Source organism: Ostrea edulis, chromosome 2, assembly GCF_947568905.1.
Source record: "Ostrea edulis chromosome 2, xbOstEdul1.1, whole genome shotgun sequence".
Taxonomy (NCBI): Eukaryota; Metazoa; Mollusca; class Bivalvia; order Ostreida; family Ostreidae; genus Ostrea; species Ostrea edulis.
In genome coordinates, this window is record NC_079165.1 from 18,921,938 (window position 1) to 18,939,312 (window position 17,375).

General features: G+C 35.9%; 2 protein-coding genes across 15 annotated transcripts in view; one reads left to right on the top strand and one right to left on the bottom strand.

Annotated features, from left to right (window-relative positions):
• The first annotated feature begins 1,001 nt into the window (after positions 1-1,001).
• On the top strand, positions 1,002-2,782 carry LOC130052145 (hybrid signal transduction histidine kinase M-like). The gene is made up of 2 exons (XM_056156284.1): positions 1,002-1,305; positions 1,866-2,782. Exons 1-2 carry the CDS (start codon positions 1,277-1,279, stop codon positions 2,215-2,217), a joined length of 381 nt encoding a protein of 126 aa, XP_056012259.1. The 5' UTR covers positions 1,002-1,276; the 3' UTR covers positions 2,218-2,782.
• A 6,859-nt stretch (positions 2,783-9,641) lies between these two features.
• Positions 9,642-17,375, bottom strand: part of LOC125680255 (C2 domain-containing protein 2-like) — a 39,955-nt gene continuing 32,221 nt past the window's right edge. For 7 of the 14 annotated variants that reach the window (XM_056156285.1, XM_056156287.1, XM_048919694.2 and 4 more), the window contains 3 exons: positions 16,061-16,136; positions 15,505-15,663; positions 9,642-13,045 (listed from right to left, as the gene is read on the bottom strand). In XM_056156285.1, the coding sequence (XP_056012260.1) occupies positions 12,786-13,045; positions 15,505-15,663; positions 16,061-16,136 (495 nt within the window). In that variant the 3' untranslated portion in view covers positions 9,642-12,785. Of the gene's footprint in view, positions 13,046-15,504; positions 15,664-15,860; positions 15,877-16,060; positions 16,137-17,375 lie in introns of all 14 variants that reach the window. The other 7 variants (XM_056156286.1, XM_056156288.1, XM_048919703.2 and 4 more) reach the window with 3 other exon arrangements.

Below are 17,375 nucleotides of genomic sequence, written 5' to 3' on the forward strand. Positions count from 1 at the left end.
GACTTCGCTGGTAAGAAATCCTGACGATGAATACAGATTATTAGGTGCGCTTGGTTAATAACTTATATGTGATAATCCTATTACGCCAAAACGATGTACATACTTAATGAAAGAAAAGAGGTGAAATGTTGATTTCTGTCTTTATACCTTTAGAACTTATCTGGGCAAACCCGCCCGTTACAGAAGAATGAAAATAGCATCTGTTAAAAACATAAATCACTTGACTATGTCCCGATTCTGGCTAATTCAAAGGTAATAATCAAGGATATCATTAAAAAACAAAAACAAACCAAACATGCAGAAAAATACAAAGACAAAAACATCGTATATTGATTACGATCTCGAGACGCATTAAAAACAGCGGTCAGAGATACAATATATCATTTCACCTCATCAACATTGAAAACGTGGTCAAGCGACAGGATTTTTATAATGCTCCTGAGCGTATGATAATGATGTCATTTGCAAATTATTGTCAAATAAACCACAATATATATATATATTTTTTTACGTTTTTAACAAAATCGGGTTGGAATGTAAATGTATAGCTTTGGCCTTGACCTATCAGTCTTTATCTTGTTATCACAAAGTTTCGGACAAACGAAGAGTAAGAAAAGCTTGAACTTTCAATTCTATCTAGATCTTGTATAGTTCAAAATTATAGCCATGACTAAAGTTGAGGTCAGACAAAGACACACACAAAAAAAAGAGACAGAAAGAGACAAAAAAGCATCAAGCCCTCGATCTTAAATCTTAGGCGCAGCAGTAAGAAATACAAAGACGCCGTTGCAATTCCTCATTAGAATCACTCTATAATTACGATATTTCCAGATCCCTCCCTATGCAGGGACAAGGTGTCGCAGTGCTATACCTATGATCCGATTATCTGCACAGTATACAAGAGCTGGGCGGACATTCAATGTTCCTGCTTCTGCCAGTCTCGTCACGGTATGTGTTTTCTCTGCTGCATTAGAAGGTCTTCGGACGGTACCATTCCATGGTGACAAAACCCTAAGATGCTGATGGAAAAGAGTATGCATACATATATAAGGATCTGCAGATTATTGAAAAGATTTTCACTTATTTGTTGTAGAAAAAACTACTACTGCCACACCAATCACTCTGACAACTCTGACACAGCCAATGACGTCATCTCAACATGTAACGAGTCCTCCATTTCATTCCATTTCCTGTTTCATATGTGAAGATTATCTAACTTTTCGATGTCAATCTTTTGCGACCGTATGTGACAACACTTGCATGATAAGATACGGAGATGGCAAACTACTGTCCAAGTGCACATTAGTAAGTTTTCCATCAATTGCAGTCTGTTCTCAAGATACAAAACAAATATATAGGATATTGAATTAAGGCTTTATAATAACACAGCACATGATATTTGGCTTGAAAACTTGTGGAAAGGGGTGCTTGATCATGGGGTCTCCACCAGATAATTTTCAAATATCAATTTCAGAACAAGTCTTGCTTTTATGAGAGAATAGTTTTTGTTTGATTTGCATATCAGTTTAAAATAAATACTCTTGAACTGGCGACTTAATAATGATTCACCATATGTTAAAATTATTGTACACTGTGCATACATGTATATTCGGAACCTACAAGCAGTTGAAACTCAGTTGCTTGCATTCATTCATGGATAACTTTATAACTTACGACCTGGAGTGCAGATCTGCTCAACAGAACGACTTTTTGCACTTTGGTAGTTCGACTCGCTGCTGTAAATCTAATAACAGCGTTAGCGAAACTCTACAACAGGGTATTCTAGGTAAGCATGCATGATAACAACTACGAAAATGTCCGAAGTTATCATTTTGTGAAATACCTTTAATGATTTTGTTTTCCAGTTCACCAGACGCAATCTGGGGGCGAGACAACTTATCCCGTGACGACAACAGCAACAATGTCTTCTGTCACGGTGACAACTTCTCCAAAAGTTCAGAGTTCAATAACATCTGCAACAACATACCCGATGACTCATCAACATGTATCAACACCAAAATCAACACATCTTGTAACGTCAAAACAGAATTCATCAACGTTGTCTCAAAACAATACGATACAACAAACAATGGCGACATCATTGCAGAAGTCAGCGGCAACATCTCCCGTGGCGTACCCTGTAGTACCAAAAGCAACTCCTCGCTGGTCCTTTGTCACTCTTCCTGTTGGAAGACGACGATAACTAATACACATTAAACTGTAACCAATTCATTTCACGAAGAGAGTTATTGAATAGGTAAATATTTCCAGTAACATGCAAGGTGAAGATAACGAACAGTGATCAATCTCATAACTCCTACAAGCAATACAAAATAGATAGTTGGGCAAACACGGACCCCTGGACACACCAGAGGTGGGATCAGGTGCCTATGAGGAGTAAGCATCCCCTGTCATATGGTACTTTGATCTTCTAATGGCAAAATGTGACCTCAAAAGGATAATAGGCAAAGATATTTGAATGCCATCTCAACCAAACGCTCTGAGAAATACATTAAGGAGTAACTACATCGACACAATGGCTGATTTCCTTTTTAAACATGAATGAAAATATGAAAAACAGCAATATTTGTATATTCCTTTTAAATATAATCGCTCGGGTACATGTAGCTCAGTCGGTTAACATGTTGATTGCTTAAAAGAAAAAAAAATACCCTGTCGACTGCTGATCTGCAGATCGCGGGTTCGAGTCTAGCAATTTTTTCTCTTTTTCAGATTACTTTCTTCTAAAACTGGTTTTTTGATTAATAAAGTGTAACGTGTTTTCTAAGGGTTCATTTCAAAGGATAAAGGGATCTCGTGAACTCTAAATATATATACATGTATGGAATTTTCCTCGGGCTCTACTTGGGCCAAAAATTAAATACATAGAATCACTATCACTTACAATGATTATTCTGATTTACTGGGATACTTGTCCCGGGTTCTGTTTTTCTTAAAAATACACTGGGACACAAGCCAAGGTTCTATTCACACGCTTCTGTAGAGATGGCTGGGCACTTTGCACCTGGTTCCGAAACTAAGTTCCTATTGCTTGTGAGTACTCGGTGCCCCACCCTTATTCAGGATTATTACACCTTGTATCTCACCACAATTCCTTAGTTTGTCTTTCACCAGTGGCTTATGTTTCTACCCTAACCTTTCAAACTCTTTTCACTATTAATTCTTTAATAGTTTACCTTCTAATTCTGGCTTACTTCTACCAACAGCGGGCTGCTTACGAATGATGAAGGCTGCCTCTGCAGCCTCTTATATAGCAAAGGGTTATACCCATTGAAATAGGGGTAAACAGGATCTCGGACTATTCCATTGGTCTGAGTCACTTCAGTGTTTGGAAGGTATAGGCCCATTGTATAGTTCATTACTCATTACAAAAGTATTTGAAAGTTTTCATTGTACACATCCTCCACTTTTCATCCATATGAAAAGTGAAGATAACGAACAGTGATCAATATCATAACTCCTATTAGCAATACAAAAAAGAGAGTTGGGCAAACATGGAACCCTGGACACACCAGAGGTGCGATCAGATGCCTAGTAGGAGTAAGCATCCCCTGTCGACCGTTCACACCCGCCGTGAGCTCTATATCTTGATCAGGTAAACGACGTTATCCGTAGTCAAAATCAGTGTGTCAAGAACGGCTTAACAATCGATATGAAACACGTCAGACAGCATTTGACCCTATGCGAGGTTGTATTGACGAACTAGATCGTTATAACGACCATAGAATTTGCAAAATGCTGACTTCAATCGAGACTGTTGAAACCCCTGTACCATCAACTTGTTTGTCAGAAGCTTACCTCGATTTAAAAACTGATCATGCGCAGAACATGCTCTTGCGTATCGAATAAGTTGAGAAATATAAACACCATATATGCAGGTGATAATGGAATATTGCTACATAAATATGGGAAGTTGACGATGGATCGAGAAGCTGAAATTAGTCCGTTTATCATGAAGTTTTATTTTAAACAACATTTCATTCACAAAGTGAATGGGATCGGGCAGCAGGCATTGCCTATTTTAGCCCTCTCCCTACATCAAGGTAAAGGCCGTAAGCGCCGAGCATATGCCTAAATTGTACAGCCCTTCACCGGCAATGGTGATCTCTCCATATGAATGAAAAATGCTCGAGTGGGACATTGTACATGTACAACCATACAACCAACAACCACAAATTTTTAGACCTATGCTTAGCACTTACGGCAGAGGGTTCTTCAACGTGCCAACGCCTGCCGCGACACGAGACCTCTATGACAAGCCATTTTACTATTTATTCAAAAGAGATATCTCTTTAACTTTGAAAGATATCTCTCTAAAAAGAGATATCTTTTACTTTAAAGATATATTTCACTTAAGTTAAAGAGAGATGTTCACTTTAAGAGATATCTTTTTAACATTTTGAATCAAAACTATCTCTTAAAACAGAAAAGATATCTCTCTAACTGAAAAAGATACATCTCTTGATCTTCAAAAATTATTCTTAAATGCACACGGAATGCGGTCCCAAGCGCGCCAAATTGTGTTACATGGTAGAAGTTGGAAGTGACGAGATATGCAGGCATTTTCGGCTTCCGATGTGCACACTTGTATGAATGAAAAATACAAACATCTCATACATACATACTATTTTTTATTTACTTTGTCAAAGAAATCTACTAGATTTACTGTTCAACACGATAGAGGCAATCTCCTCTACATGTTCAGCCATTTTGATCATGCGCATTTATTACGTCATACGAAAGGCGAAGCTCATAGACGAGAGGATTGATTGATTGTTTTTAAGTCCCGTCGAGAATTTTTCACTCGTATTCTGACGTCACCAGCTATAGGTGAAGTACCGCAAATTTAGACCTATGCATAGTACTCAGGGCCATAGCAGTAACGGTTCTTTATCGTGCTACCGCGATACGGGACCTCCGTTTTTAAGGTATCCGAAAGACCCGTGATTCTCACTTCTAAATGCCGATTGTTTAGTGAAGAAGCCATCACTATACCTATGTTTAGTATTGTTTACGTCTTAGGTTTGACGTGGCCATGGCACGAGCGGGGCTCAATCTCACGATCTCATTGATGCCACTAAAGTGTTCAGAAATGCTTGAGCGATGTTGTTCCAGATGTTGGTTAAAGCCTGGCGTAAATCAGCCAATGTCACTAGTTGATTTGGTAAACGGCGTACACGTCATTCGATTTCATCCCAGACGTGCTCGATCGGCGATAAATCGGGGGAAACTGCTGGTCAAGGCAAGACATCGACATTCTGTTGAACAAAAAGTCCCTGATTACAGGTGCAACATGTGGCCTTGTGTTGTCTTGCTGCAGAGTGATGTGATTTTGCTGTCTCTGTATGAAGAATATCACATGGCGCTTAATAATTTCGTCTCAATAGCGTACGCTGGTGAGATTTCCATTGACAATTTGTAGAGTTGTCCTTCCACATGCTATTATTCCACCCCACACCATAACGCTACCTCCACCGAATTGTCAACGTTGCACAACACAAGCGTCCTGGTACCGCTCCCCAACGCGACAATACATTCTACAGCGGCCGTCACTGCTATCCAAATGAAATCTGGATTCACCAGAGAACAGAATATTGGCCCAGTCCTGTATTCTGAATCGCAGATGTCGTCTGCACCACTTTAGTCTAGTGATACGATGACGTTGAAGCAGTATTGGGCGCACTGATGGACGTCTTGGTCTGATGTTGTGCTTGCGCAGACGATTACGCACATTTTTTGGATTGATTGGTCGAAGTCCAGGAATGCTACGATCAGTCAAACTTGCTGTCTGGAAACGTTTCTCAGGTGCACAAGTCTAATGTGATTGTCCTGTCGACGCGACGTCACACGAGGGCGCCCAGAACGTGGTCGATCCCGAGTGTTACCAGATTGTTGGAAACGTCACCATAATGCCTGGATGGTGTTCCGATGAACTCCAGAGTGTCTTGCTACGATATTTTGTGCCATTCCAGATTGAAGCATCCCAACAGCACGATTACGTTGGTTTTCGCTGAGTCGTGGCATGAGAGAAGGGTAAATTTTGTCAAAACTAAAGTGTTTTCTTTAACGAATAGTGTCCAAACAAACCTTTTACACTACTTACTCCAAACAGTATTGGCCAGTAAAACTCGTGCGTACGAACACTTCAATAAACAATATGTGTTCAGTCCGTGCATCTGAGTCGGGTACTATCCGATATTGTTTAAAAACATCACCTTTATCGATTGTTTAGATTTTATAAATATAAACAATAAATATAGAAAAATGTAGTTTCTTTTTCCCCCTAGTATATATTGAAATCAAGATTATGGCAAGCCCTATTACTATTTATTCGAAAAATAAGATATCTCTTTAAATTAAAGAGATATCTCTTATTTCAAAGAGATATCTCTTTAAAATGAGAGATATCTCTTACTTTTAGAAATATCTCTCACATTTAAAGAGATGTCTTTTACTTTTAGAGTAATCTCTTACACTTAAAAGAGATATCTCTTACACTTAGAGAGATATCTTCTTCACTTTGAGAGGTACCTCTTTTACTTAGAGAGATATCTCTTATACTTTAAGAGATATCTCTTTCACTTAAAGAGATATCTCTTTCACTTTGAGAGATATCTCCTTCATTTAAAGCGATATCTCTCTTAGAATTCCTAGAGAGATATCTCTCAAAGTATAAGAGATATCTCTTTAATCGTTGAAAGAGATATCTCTCAAAGAAAAAGAGATATCTCTTTCCAATATTTTTTACTAGTTTGAATACTTAAAGAATTCTTCCTAAACCGTAAGCCCGGCAAAGCAAATTTTACCATGATGGCTGCAATTCCGGGCGAAGATTTTGCGTTTACAGCATGTGAAGTGTATACAGGTAACAAAAAAACAAACAAAACAAAGACAATCAATTGATAAGATATGTGAGCTAGACTAGATGTACATTTACAGTTGTACTAAATTATGTTTCCCCAACCATCTCTTTAACCTTTTCCACCATTTTTACACTAGAAGTATTTTGATTGGTTAAAAAATTGGTTACATCATATTAATGGCGTTGCAACAGGAAGAAGTAATTATGATCACCGGGGATTATTTTAAAAAGAGATATCTCTTTAAGTTAAAGAGATATCTCTTTTTGAAAATTTAAAGAGATATCTCTCTAACTTAAAGAGATATCTCTTTTTACATTGATAGAGATATATCTCTTTATGCTAGGGATATATCTCTTTCTCTTTAAAAGATATCTCTTTAGCTTTAAGAGATATCTCTGAAAGAGAGATATATCTCCCTAGCATAGAGATATCTTTCAAAAAGAAGAGATATCTCTTTTGTTTAAAGGGATAACTCTTTTGGTTAAAGAGATATGTCCCTAGCCACAAAAGATATCTCCCTAACTAACAGAGATATCTCTACAACCAATAGAGATATCTCTCTAGTGTAAAGAGATATCTCTCTTATTTAAAGAGATATCTTATTTTACGAATAAATAGTAAAAGGGTTTGCCATACAAGATACATAAACGCATGATGAACAGACATAATTTTAAACAGAACGAACGGACTCGTAAACAATCATCGGGTGACGCCCTATGAATAATTACGTCACAGATTTTTGTAATGCTTTGGATTTTATAGGCTTGAAATATGTCTACTTTGTAGTTATTTGTACCATCTTCTGTCTTTTTAATGAGGTGAAATTAATAAAATGATTTTGTGATCTATTTCCCCGAGAGTGGAAAAAAATTCTGGCTTCTTTCATCGTTTTTTCTCTCTAAACAATAAGACCATGATTTATATTTACATACAGTTAGAAAATAGGTACGAGGGAATTACCAAATTTATGGTCCCCCTCAACCAGAGAGCTATTTCCCTCATCGGAGGCTTCGTTGCTTCGGGAAATAGCTTTTTTGTCAAAGGAAACCCGAAAAACCCATTAAAAAACTGTTATTATACCGAAACAACTTTTTAGAATTGATTTATTCTTCTGCCATGGAGAAATATCTTGCGATCAATTCCTGGAAGGCTCCTGAGCATTTTGATTGTTTAAAAATATTGATGAGGGAGTTGTCCGTGTTTTCCAGGGGAAAGTCCTGAGGGAATGGTGCATTTTCTGAGAAATCGACAGTTGTATTGCATTGCTTTTACATAGAAAATAACCATTAGAAATATGATGAACAAAAGGCCCATGGGCCACATCATTCACCTTGGCCCATATTTAAAGATTTTCCCCATATATATTCGCATGTAAAACTTTGATCCCTATTGTGGCCCCAACCTGCTCCCGAGGGCCATGATATACAAACTTGAATCTGCACTATGTCCTACTCCCAAGGGCCATAATTTTTACAAACTTGAATCTGCATGATGTCAGGAAGCTTTCATGTAAATGTAAACTTCTTTGGTGTAATGGTTCATGAGAAGATTTTCTCTATATATTTGTACATATAACTTTGATCTTCAATTGTGGCCCCACCCTTCCCCTGGGGCCATGATTTTAATAAACTTGAATCTGTACTATGTCAGGAAGCTTTCATGTAAATGTAAACTTCTCTGGTCCAGTAATTCTGAAGAAGATTTTTAATGATTTTCCGTATATAATTGTATGTAAAACTTTGATCCCCTATGTGGCCCCACCCTACCCCTGGGGGTCATGATTTTAACAAACTTAAATCTGCACTATGTCAGGAAGCTTTCATGTAAATGTAAACTTTTCTGGCCCAGTGGTTCTTGAGATTTTCCCTATATAATTGTATGTAAAATTTTGATCCTCTATTGTGGCCCCATCCTACCCCAGGAGTCATTACTTTAATAATATAATGTCAGGAAACTTTCATGTAAATTTGCACTTTCCTAGCCCATGCAATGGTTCTTGAGAAGATTTTTAAATGTTTTCCCTATATATTTGTATGCAATACTTCGATACCCTATTGTAGCCCTACCCCAGGGGTCATGATTTTAACAAACTTGAATCGGCACTATGTAAGGCAGCTTTCATGTAAATTTCAAAAGTTCAAAAGGGGCATAGCTCTCAGAAAAATTATTGAATCAGAATTTCCTGGAAATGTGCACATCTACACAGTGTGTCCTTATTAACTACAAAGTTTCATGAAATTCTGTTGAGCGGTCTCAAAGGAATTGCGCTGATAAAAAAGGGACTGAAGGACTGGTCAAAAACATTATACCCTCCACAACTTCGTTGCTTGGGGTATAAATATAGGCACAACAGTGATGAAAGATTCCAATTTCAAGGACAAAAATTCCTCAAGGTTATGAAATGTCCATGGATTTAGATGTTTGTCAGACATCAAACCAAGCATAATTAGAAAATAAAAGGTCTGCGAGTGCAACTTCTGTACGAATTTGTCCTGTTGTCCTAATTTCTGATCTTCACATTAGCCCAAAACCAAATTCTGATGGAAGCCTGATCTCGCATCCCAAAACTATTATAAATGTTGCCAATCTGATTAAAATCAGCTCCTTGATCCACTCCTTTTAAAAAAAAAAAAAGTATTGTCACGAAGTAGTGACCCTATAGAAAAAGGAGCAGATAAAGGAACTGATTTTAATATTAGATTGAATTTTACTTATTCATGAACTTCTTTTCTTAAGACGAAAAAATAAATAAATGACTTTATCAGTGTAGCATTTTATTTCACCTATCTTGGTCCTACACACACTCACATACAAAGATCAAATCTTCTACACATGCATTGGCAAGACACCCAACATCTACATATTGGCCTTAAATAAGGAAAACAAATGTTAGAGCACTAGTCTAAAATGTCGTTGTTGAAAAACGTTTGATAAATTGTGATACAACACTTTACTGAACATCAATTCCAATTATTGTCATGTTAAAGATGAATATTTTTTACAACAAAAACTAATCTGAAAAAGTCCCTGCGATTACAGTTTAAAGCAAAAACACAAGGATTAAATATCATTAGCCATCAAAATCACCAAGGCTTGTCAAAGATATTTGTAATACATCAACCTTGATCAGTGTACATATATATACCTTGCCTAAAATTTTCTAAGCGGACCAGTGCATTCAAAATTGCAGAGTCATCTCTGGGATAAGGATATAATTGCAAGTCATATAACATGTGAGGAAATCAGATATTCCTCTATGTATATAGTGTATCTCATCAAATTTTCAATCCTGTTTTAGTGCAAAATGTTCTAAATTTCACTGGAAGCAAACTGAATTTTAGCATTGTCATTCACAATGAATTGGGTCTAAATATTTTTAAAAGGGGAAGAAGGATCACTATTCCATTATGCATTCCTCAAGGCTGTATCACCAAGGACAAGAGTATAAAACTAACCAAATTTTTTTTTTTTTGCTTTGACAATTTCTCTTCATGGTTTGCACATTACAGAAGTGTATACATTGTACTCACTTTTCACACCATACAAACAACTCACCACTTTAGAAGTGGACTAAAATATAGATTGTTTTTGTTTCTAAAAATAATGTATGTCAATAATTTTCTTGTTCCCGAGATTAGTTTCCATTAATTCTGCACTCCCAAAATGATAAAGGAAACATAAAGATAGCTTAAAACTTATAACAGAATGTGTACATAACTATACATGTGTAAAATTTTAATACATTAGTCTTATTGTTTCTTCCCACTTTCGAAAGGGCATTCTCCATCATATATTTGAGGGACAAAAATAAACTTTTTGTGTATAAAAATAAAATTTGTAACATTTCCACAAATCACTTATGATCTTTATACATGCAGTTAAATCGGATTTCAAACATAATTAATCAATGTTTCTAACACGGACAGAGCTCTACTGACCACATAAATGCACAACCTTTGGTAAATCCCTACAGAGATCTTTCATTATGGATGAAATTATAGGCTACATAAAGGAATTATCTGGTTCTCAGGCTATGGGCAATTGTGTATACTTAAAAGAAACCAAATGGATGATATCATCAAAATCAGAGTGAAATTTTGATGACCATTTCTGCAATCTTTGTTGAAGTTCAATACTTCTTTTTCAAAACAGAATATGCAGAAAACTCTTGAAACTCAATAATTTGGCTGAATTTACAATCTACTGTACACTTTTTAAATAATTAGATATTGCCATTGATAAATTAGTGCATGTCTTTTTTCAATCTGTGTATATTTCCTGCTGTAGCATCATTAATCTTCCACTCAAAGCAAATATATCCTCCTTGCAGCATCTTTTACAGGAAAAATTGACCCGAGAACCAAATGTGAGCTTGATCGATAAGCCTTATACATATAGCAGAGAACTGAGAGCCCTTTATACACACAATTCTTCTTTCGCATTTTTGGGGGCACAGACTATACCATTTTTCATTGTTCAAAATTCTCAAATATGAACACACACTTGTTCTAAATAATATCGAGTCAAGTACATATATCGACATGAAATTTTATCCTGCACTAAACATTGTAAAAGCAGTCGCTAAAAGGGAACCAAACAAAAGCGGTCGCTAAAAGGGAACCAAACAAAAACTTGCTTTCAGTATAGAATATACACATGTCAATCAAACCTGCTTGATCAAAACTAACAATAGAAAAAGCATACAAAACATATATCTAATCTTAGTGTCAGAGAGGTTGAGATTTCAAACATGTACAAGTATCGTTGGGGAATCACCCAAAAACTCAGCACATGGTCTAATGATTCTTCATGTTGGCATGTCATCTACTTCTCACTAAACTGTCTACATTTCAGCATAAACGTGTAGCTTTAATGCTGTGAAATGTAAATTGCATTCTCTGTGGATCAGTAGTTGTCAAAACCTTGAAATGAAACCAGCCATGTTGAAAGTTTGCAACACATTTGTATGTTGCAATTTGTCTTCGTCAAAAATTAAGGGAAACAAGTGCATGTGTACTTGTAACTACATGTAACTGTGCACAAGGTTTGAAATCTCCATCTCTCAGCCATGAACAATATGGCGGTAGCGTTTTGCAGTATTTAGCGTTGTCGGCACATAATAAATAGTCACGTGATTATGACGTAAACTCTCAGCTAAGTAAACACAAAGCTCATGAGCCGTAATCAAACGTAAAATAATAAACACTGGAAAACGAGGTAATAAATTAATGGGAAAATCACAACGAGGACAATAATTAAGGCATAAATACAAGGTGAAGATAATATGCTCAAACATCCCATATAACAGAGTAATGTCTGTAGTGAAGTAATTGTACAGTGTCACATGGTTTGTGTTCATTTTGAGGTGACAAGGGGCGGCAACTGAGAATATGCAAAATTGTGATTTGTCTTTGGAATTGTAATGCATGCATCAACTAGAAGGATTTTTTTTGTTTGTGTAAAAACATGAAAAATTATTTATAAAAGCAGAAGTAGATAGACACTGACTAAATATAAAACGGCTGAACCGGAAAATGAAAGGAAGACCCTAACAAGATGTACATGTCAAAGTACTCGTTTCATATAGGCAGAAGTTTCCATGACTGTTGGATTCTGAATTAAAAAATTCATGATTGTGCTCACGAGTCTATATGTATAAACCAGCCTGCTAAGATGGAGGTTCATATCTTTTCATGAAACTGGTTCTTAGCTTTCATATGTAAACAATGAATATATGCTATTCCGAAAATATCCAATATGTTTCTTTTTGATGTTTATTATCACTTCATATTTTTACTTGTAATTGAAATTGTTTTAAAACTGATTTTTAGACTTTGAATAATTTTACAAACACTGTATGAAAATACAAAATTCCTCATAATGTATACAGTTGAACAAATGCTATGAAATTAAAGTCTGTTGATATTGCATATCCTTTGGGTCAACATTTCTATTTAATGACCCCTCTCTAGACGGGCCTTGTGAGACATTGCGTGTTGAGGAACGAGAAAATGAACTCTCCCTGGAAGTTTCTCCCCGTGATCTCGTCTGTTTCCGGCCCCGACGAAACAGTTTTTTTAGGCTCCCGCCAAGGGAACGAGATTTCTTGAGATTCGGTGTTTCTGGTGTCTCTCTTTTCCCCCTCACCAACTCAATATCATCTGTCAAAAATTACCAAACATGTCATCAATTTTCATGCTGGCAGAAAAAATCTGAACAATTTATTTAGATTTTGTCATTTACTTAAAAAGATAGTTTCATATATCAAAATTATGAAGTTTTACAACTATTTCCCTAATCTAATTTCCTGGTGCTTTATCATAATGCTTTACCATAATTTCAAAATACAAAATAAAGATATGGGAATGGGGACTAGAAGCTAAAACAAAAGCTGACTTTCTGCATAATAATGACAAAGCTGTGGTTTGTGCCAGGTCATGCAAAAATCACTACTCAATAACATTGATGTAATTTGTTTATTGTATTTTTGATATACTTCTGATACATTTTTATTCGCTACATAATCTTCTCTATAACATACTACTGATAAAACAATACACATTAATGCATGTACACGTGCTGCTTACATCCATTGTGATGCTTGAATTAAAACTTGTGTTATCAATCTTATATTTCATTCATCTATTATACATAACATATTTATATGACAACATGAAAGAAGTAAGAAAATCCCATCTTAACACCCCACCCCACCCCATCCCCTCTTCCTGAGAATGATAATCCAATATATACAAAATTACATTTCAAAAACAAGAGCTCCTCAAGGCAGGGCATATCCCCTCGCAATTGGTGTCTACAAGCTTTTTCTATGAATTAAGTCCCATAGCGGCGTTGAAGTTTGACCTTTTAAAGCTACCCATAGATGAAGTATCAAATCAAACAAGCAAAAACTGTGTTCTGTAGAGTGTCTTCAAGCTTTTTCTATGAAGTCCCATAGTGACCTTGAGCTTTGACCTACTAAAGCTACCTGTGAAGTATCAAACCAATCGAGCTAACAATGTGGCCTGTAGAGTGTCTACCAGCTCAATGTTACACTCTCTGACACACATTAACATTCTTGTTTCTATATCCCTCTGAGTGAATTGTTACACTCTCTGACACACATTAACAGTCTTGTTTCTATATCCCTCTGAATGAATTGTTACACTCTCTGACACACATTAACAGTCTCGTTTCTATATCCCTCGGAGTGAATTGTTACACTCTCTGACACACATTAACAGTCCCGTTTCTATATCCCTCGGAGTGAATTGTTACACTCTCCGACACACATTAACAGTCTTGTTTCTATATCCCTCGGAGTGAATTGTTACACTCTCTGACACACATTAACAGTCCCGTTTCTATATCCCTCTGAGTGAATTGTTACACTCTCTGACACACATTAACAGTCCCGTTTCTATATCCCTCTGAGTGAATTGTTACACTCTCTGACACACATTAACAGTCTTGTTTCTATATCCCTCTGAATGAATTGTTTCACTCTCTGACACACATTAACAGTCCCGTTTCTATATCCCTCTGAGTGAATTGTTACACTCTCTGACACACATTAACAGTCTTGTTTCTATATCCCTCTGAGTGAATTGTTACACTCTCTGACACACATTAACAGTCTTGTTTCTATATCCCTCTGAATGAATTGTTACACTCTCTGACACACATTGACAGTCTCATTTCTATATTCCTCTGAGTGAATTGTTACACTCTCTGACACACATTAACAGTCTCGTTTCTATATCCCTCGGAGTGAATTGTTACACTCTCTGACACACATTAACAGTCTCGTTTCTATATCCCTCTGAGTGAATTGTTACACTCTCTGACACAAATTAACAGTCTCGTTTCTATATCCCTCTGAGTGAATTGTTACACTCTCTGACACACATTAACAGTCTCGTTTCTATATCCCTCGGAGTGAATTGTTACACTCTCTGACACACATTAACAGTCTCGTTTCTATATCCCTCTGAGTGAATTGTTACACTCTCTGACACACATTAACAGTCTTGTTTCTATATCCCTCGGAGTGAATTGTTACACTCTCTGACACACATTAACAGTCTCGTTTCTATATCCTTCTGAGTGAATTGTTACACTCTCTGACACACATTAACAGTCTTGTTTCTATATCCCTCTGAATGAATTGCAAGGGGATAAAAATGTAAGCTATAGAAGCTTGCAAACTAAACTTTACATAATGTATTCCTACTCAATATGAAGAACCAAAAATTATTAAAGATTTAGCTAGAATAATTTCATTTTCAGAATCTTGCCACTGTTGTTAATTTTTTGCAATTACAGTATACAGTGTTATATTTGTGAAAAAATAAGCATGCATTTTTATCTAATATTCAGATAATTGTTATTAAATATTGAAAAAATTAGTAGTACATAAAGTATTACTTTAATGGTAGTAATAAAATTTTGTATTTATATGCCTACATCTAATTTGTTTGTGCAAACAGTGGAACATTAAATACAAATGAAATAAACAACTACAAAACTAGAAACCATATCCAACATCAAACTATTCAGACAGAAATCTACTCAACCATGAACAACATTCAGTGAACCAGAACAAAGGGATGCAGTGAACCTTTTGATTGTGGCTTCCCAGGGCCAGAATCAGGCGGCTGAAGATAGTTTGAGCCTTCTCTCTGAGAATTGCTTGACCTATCAGCACTCTGTGAGCGCTTCTTTGAACGAGAAAACCTTTTCTTGATTTGCCGTGCAAGGGACATGCCCTTCTTTCTGTCTGCAAAGCATGAAGCAAACAACTTAAGCCATCTACAAGGTTTTTTGTGTTATCTACTGTATATTGTGACATATTGTGGAAAGCACTGTGTCATGTGATACTGAAGATACGAGCACTGGTGTTGCTACCTTGCAGTTTAATATAAGAGAAGCATGGCAATAGCAAAATATCAGGGGAAAAGTAAAATTAGCATTTACAAATACAGAAGAGTCTCTGAAATTTTAGTTAAACAAGAATTTCACGTTATTAATCCTAATATACGTCAACTGATGCATTGAATTCATTTTTACACAATGTATTAGCATCCTGATGTTTAATTTATACCTGTACAGTATGTTTTGTATTTAAACTTAAAAAAGAGCACATTGTTTGGATTTTTTCCTTAAAAAGCTATTACCTTTTGGATCTTGGTGACCTGGTGATGGAGGTTGGGTCGTAACCACGGGAACGTCTTGAGGCACCTCTTCATGACTCTAACAAGTACAAGAATGAGGTATGTTGAATTCATTGGTATGAAAAATCATGAAATTTAGTAGAACTTCAAAATTTAGAATTATTACAAACTGTTTTCTTTTCCCCCCAAGAAACTTTCACTTAATTACATAAGAAATCCAATAGATCAAAGTTTCATTATCTACAATTTCTATGATTTACTCAAGCTTTCAAGCTTATATTGCTCAAGCCAGCCAGTTGATGCAATCATTCCTATGAAATATTAAATCATACTTTCTAATTTTCTACAACATGCTTGATCCTGTAGTTTTAATTATGTTTGCATAATGTGAATGACACAGACTCAAAATTCCATACTTGTTCTTTGCATTCACACCTTGTTCATACAGATGGTTTCAGCACATTCTAATTTGTGATTTTGCATTTCCACCGAGAATTGCAATATGTATTGGAAATGTTTGATGTGAATTCTAGAGCACGAGCATTTACATCATTGAACCAGTGTTTGAAATTAACCATAGATCGATAGACTGAGTCTAAGTCAAACGACACTGGTCTACACCAATTGTAATTGAAACAGACAAAATTCTATGACAATCTTATAGGTTTAAAGCAATAAAGTTATCCCAAAGTACCCTGGTCAGTCAACGTCTGATAAACGTTATGAGGAAAGGAGGATATTGTTATGGAGATGGAAAGAAAATGTGCTTTCTAAGTACATTACAAGTAAATGAAAATGTTTTATATTTTTGCTATTTTTTTTCCAATGTTGTGGCCTATGCCAATTCGATGAGGTCCATGTCATATTGTTTTGGCAAAGACCTGTGGTCTATACCAAGATTTAAACCAATTTCTAACACTGTCATTAATTTAACATGTGAATGCAAATAATTTGATACGAGTGCTGGTGCACTTGTGTACAATAGTCATATTCTACCTAGCAGTTCTAATTTGACATAAAATAGTTGATACATGGGTAATGAAAACCTTAGAAGTTTATTTATAGACTTACCATATATTTCATCACAATCAATCATATCACTATGGATGTAATAATATTTATTAGCTTAATTTATATTTTAAGGATTTTATACTTTTGAGAGAGAGAGAGAGAGAGAGAGAGAGAGAGAGAGAGAGAGAGTATCCCCTTGTATGAAAACTTGCAAATCACTTCTCATCATTCAATAATGTGTGGAAACAATTCAAATTCAAATGTGCATTGGCCTGATAATATTTCCTTGGGAATTAAGAATTCACAT

Bases quoted from the DNA above. Each gene is read 5' to 3' on its own strand.
- LOC130052145 (XM_056156284.1), top strand. From the start codon at position 1,277: ATGGCAAACTACTGTCCAAGTGCACATTA. The intron at 1,306-1,865 runs GTAAGTTTTCCA...TTTGTTTTCCAG, and splicing joins TACTGTCCAAGTGCACATTA to TTCACCAGACGCAATCTGGG.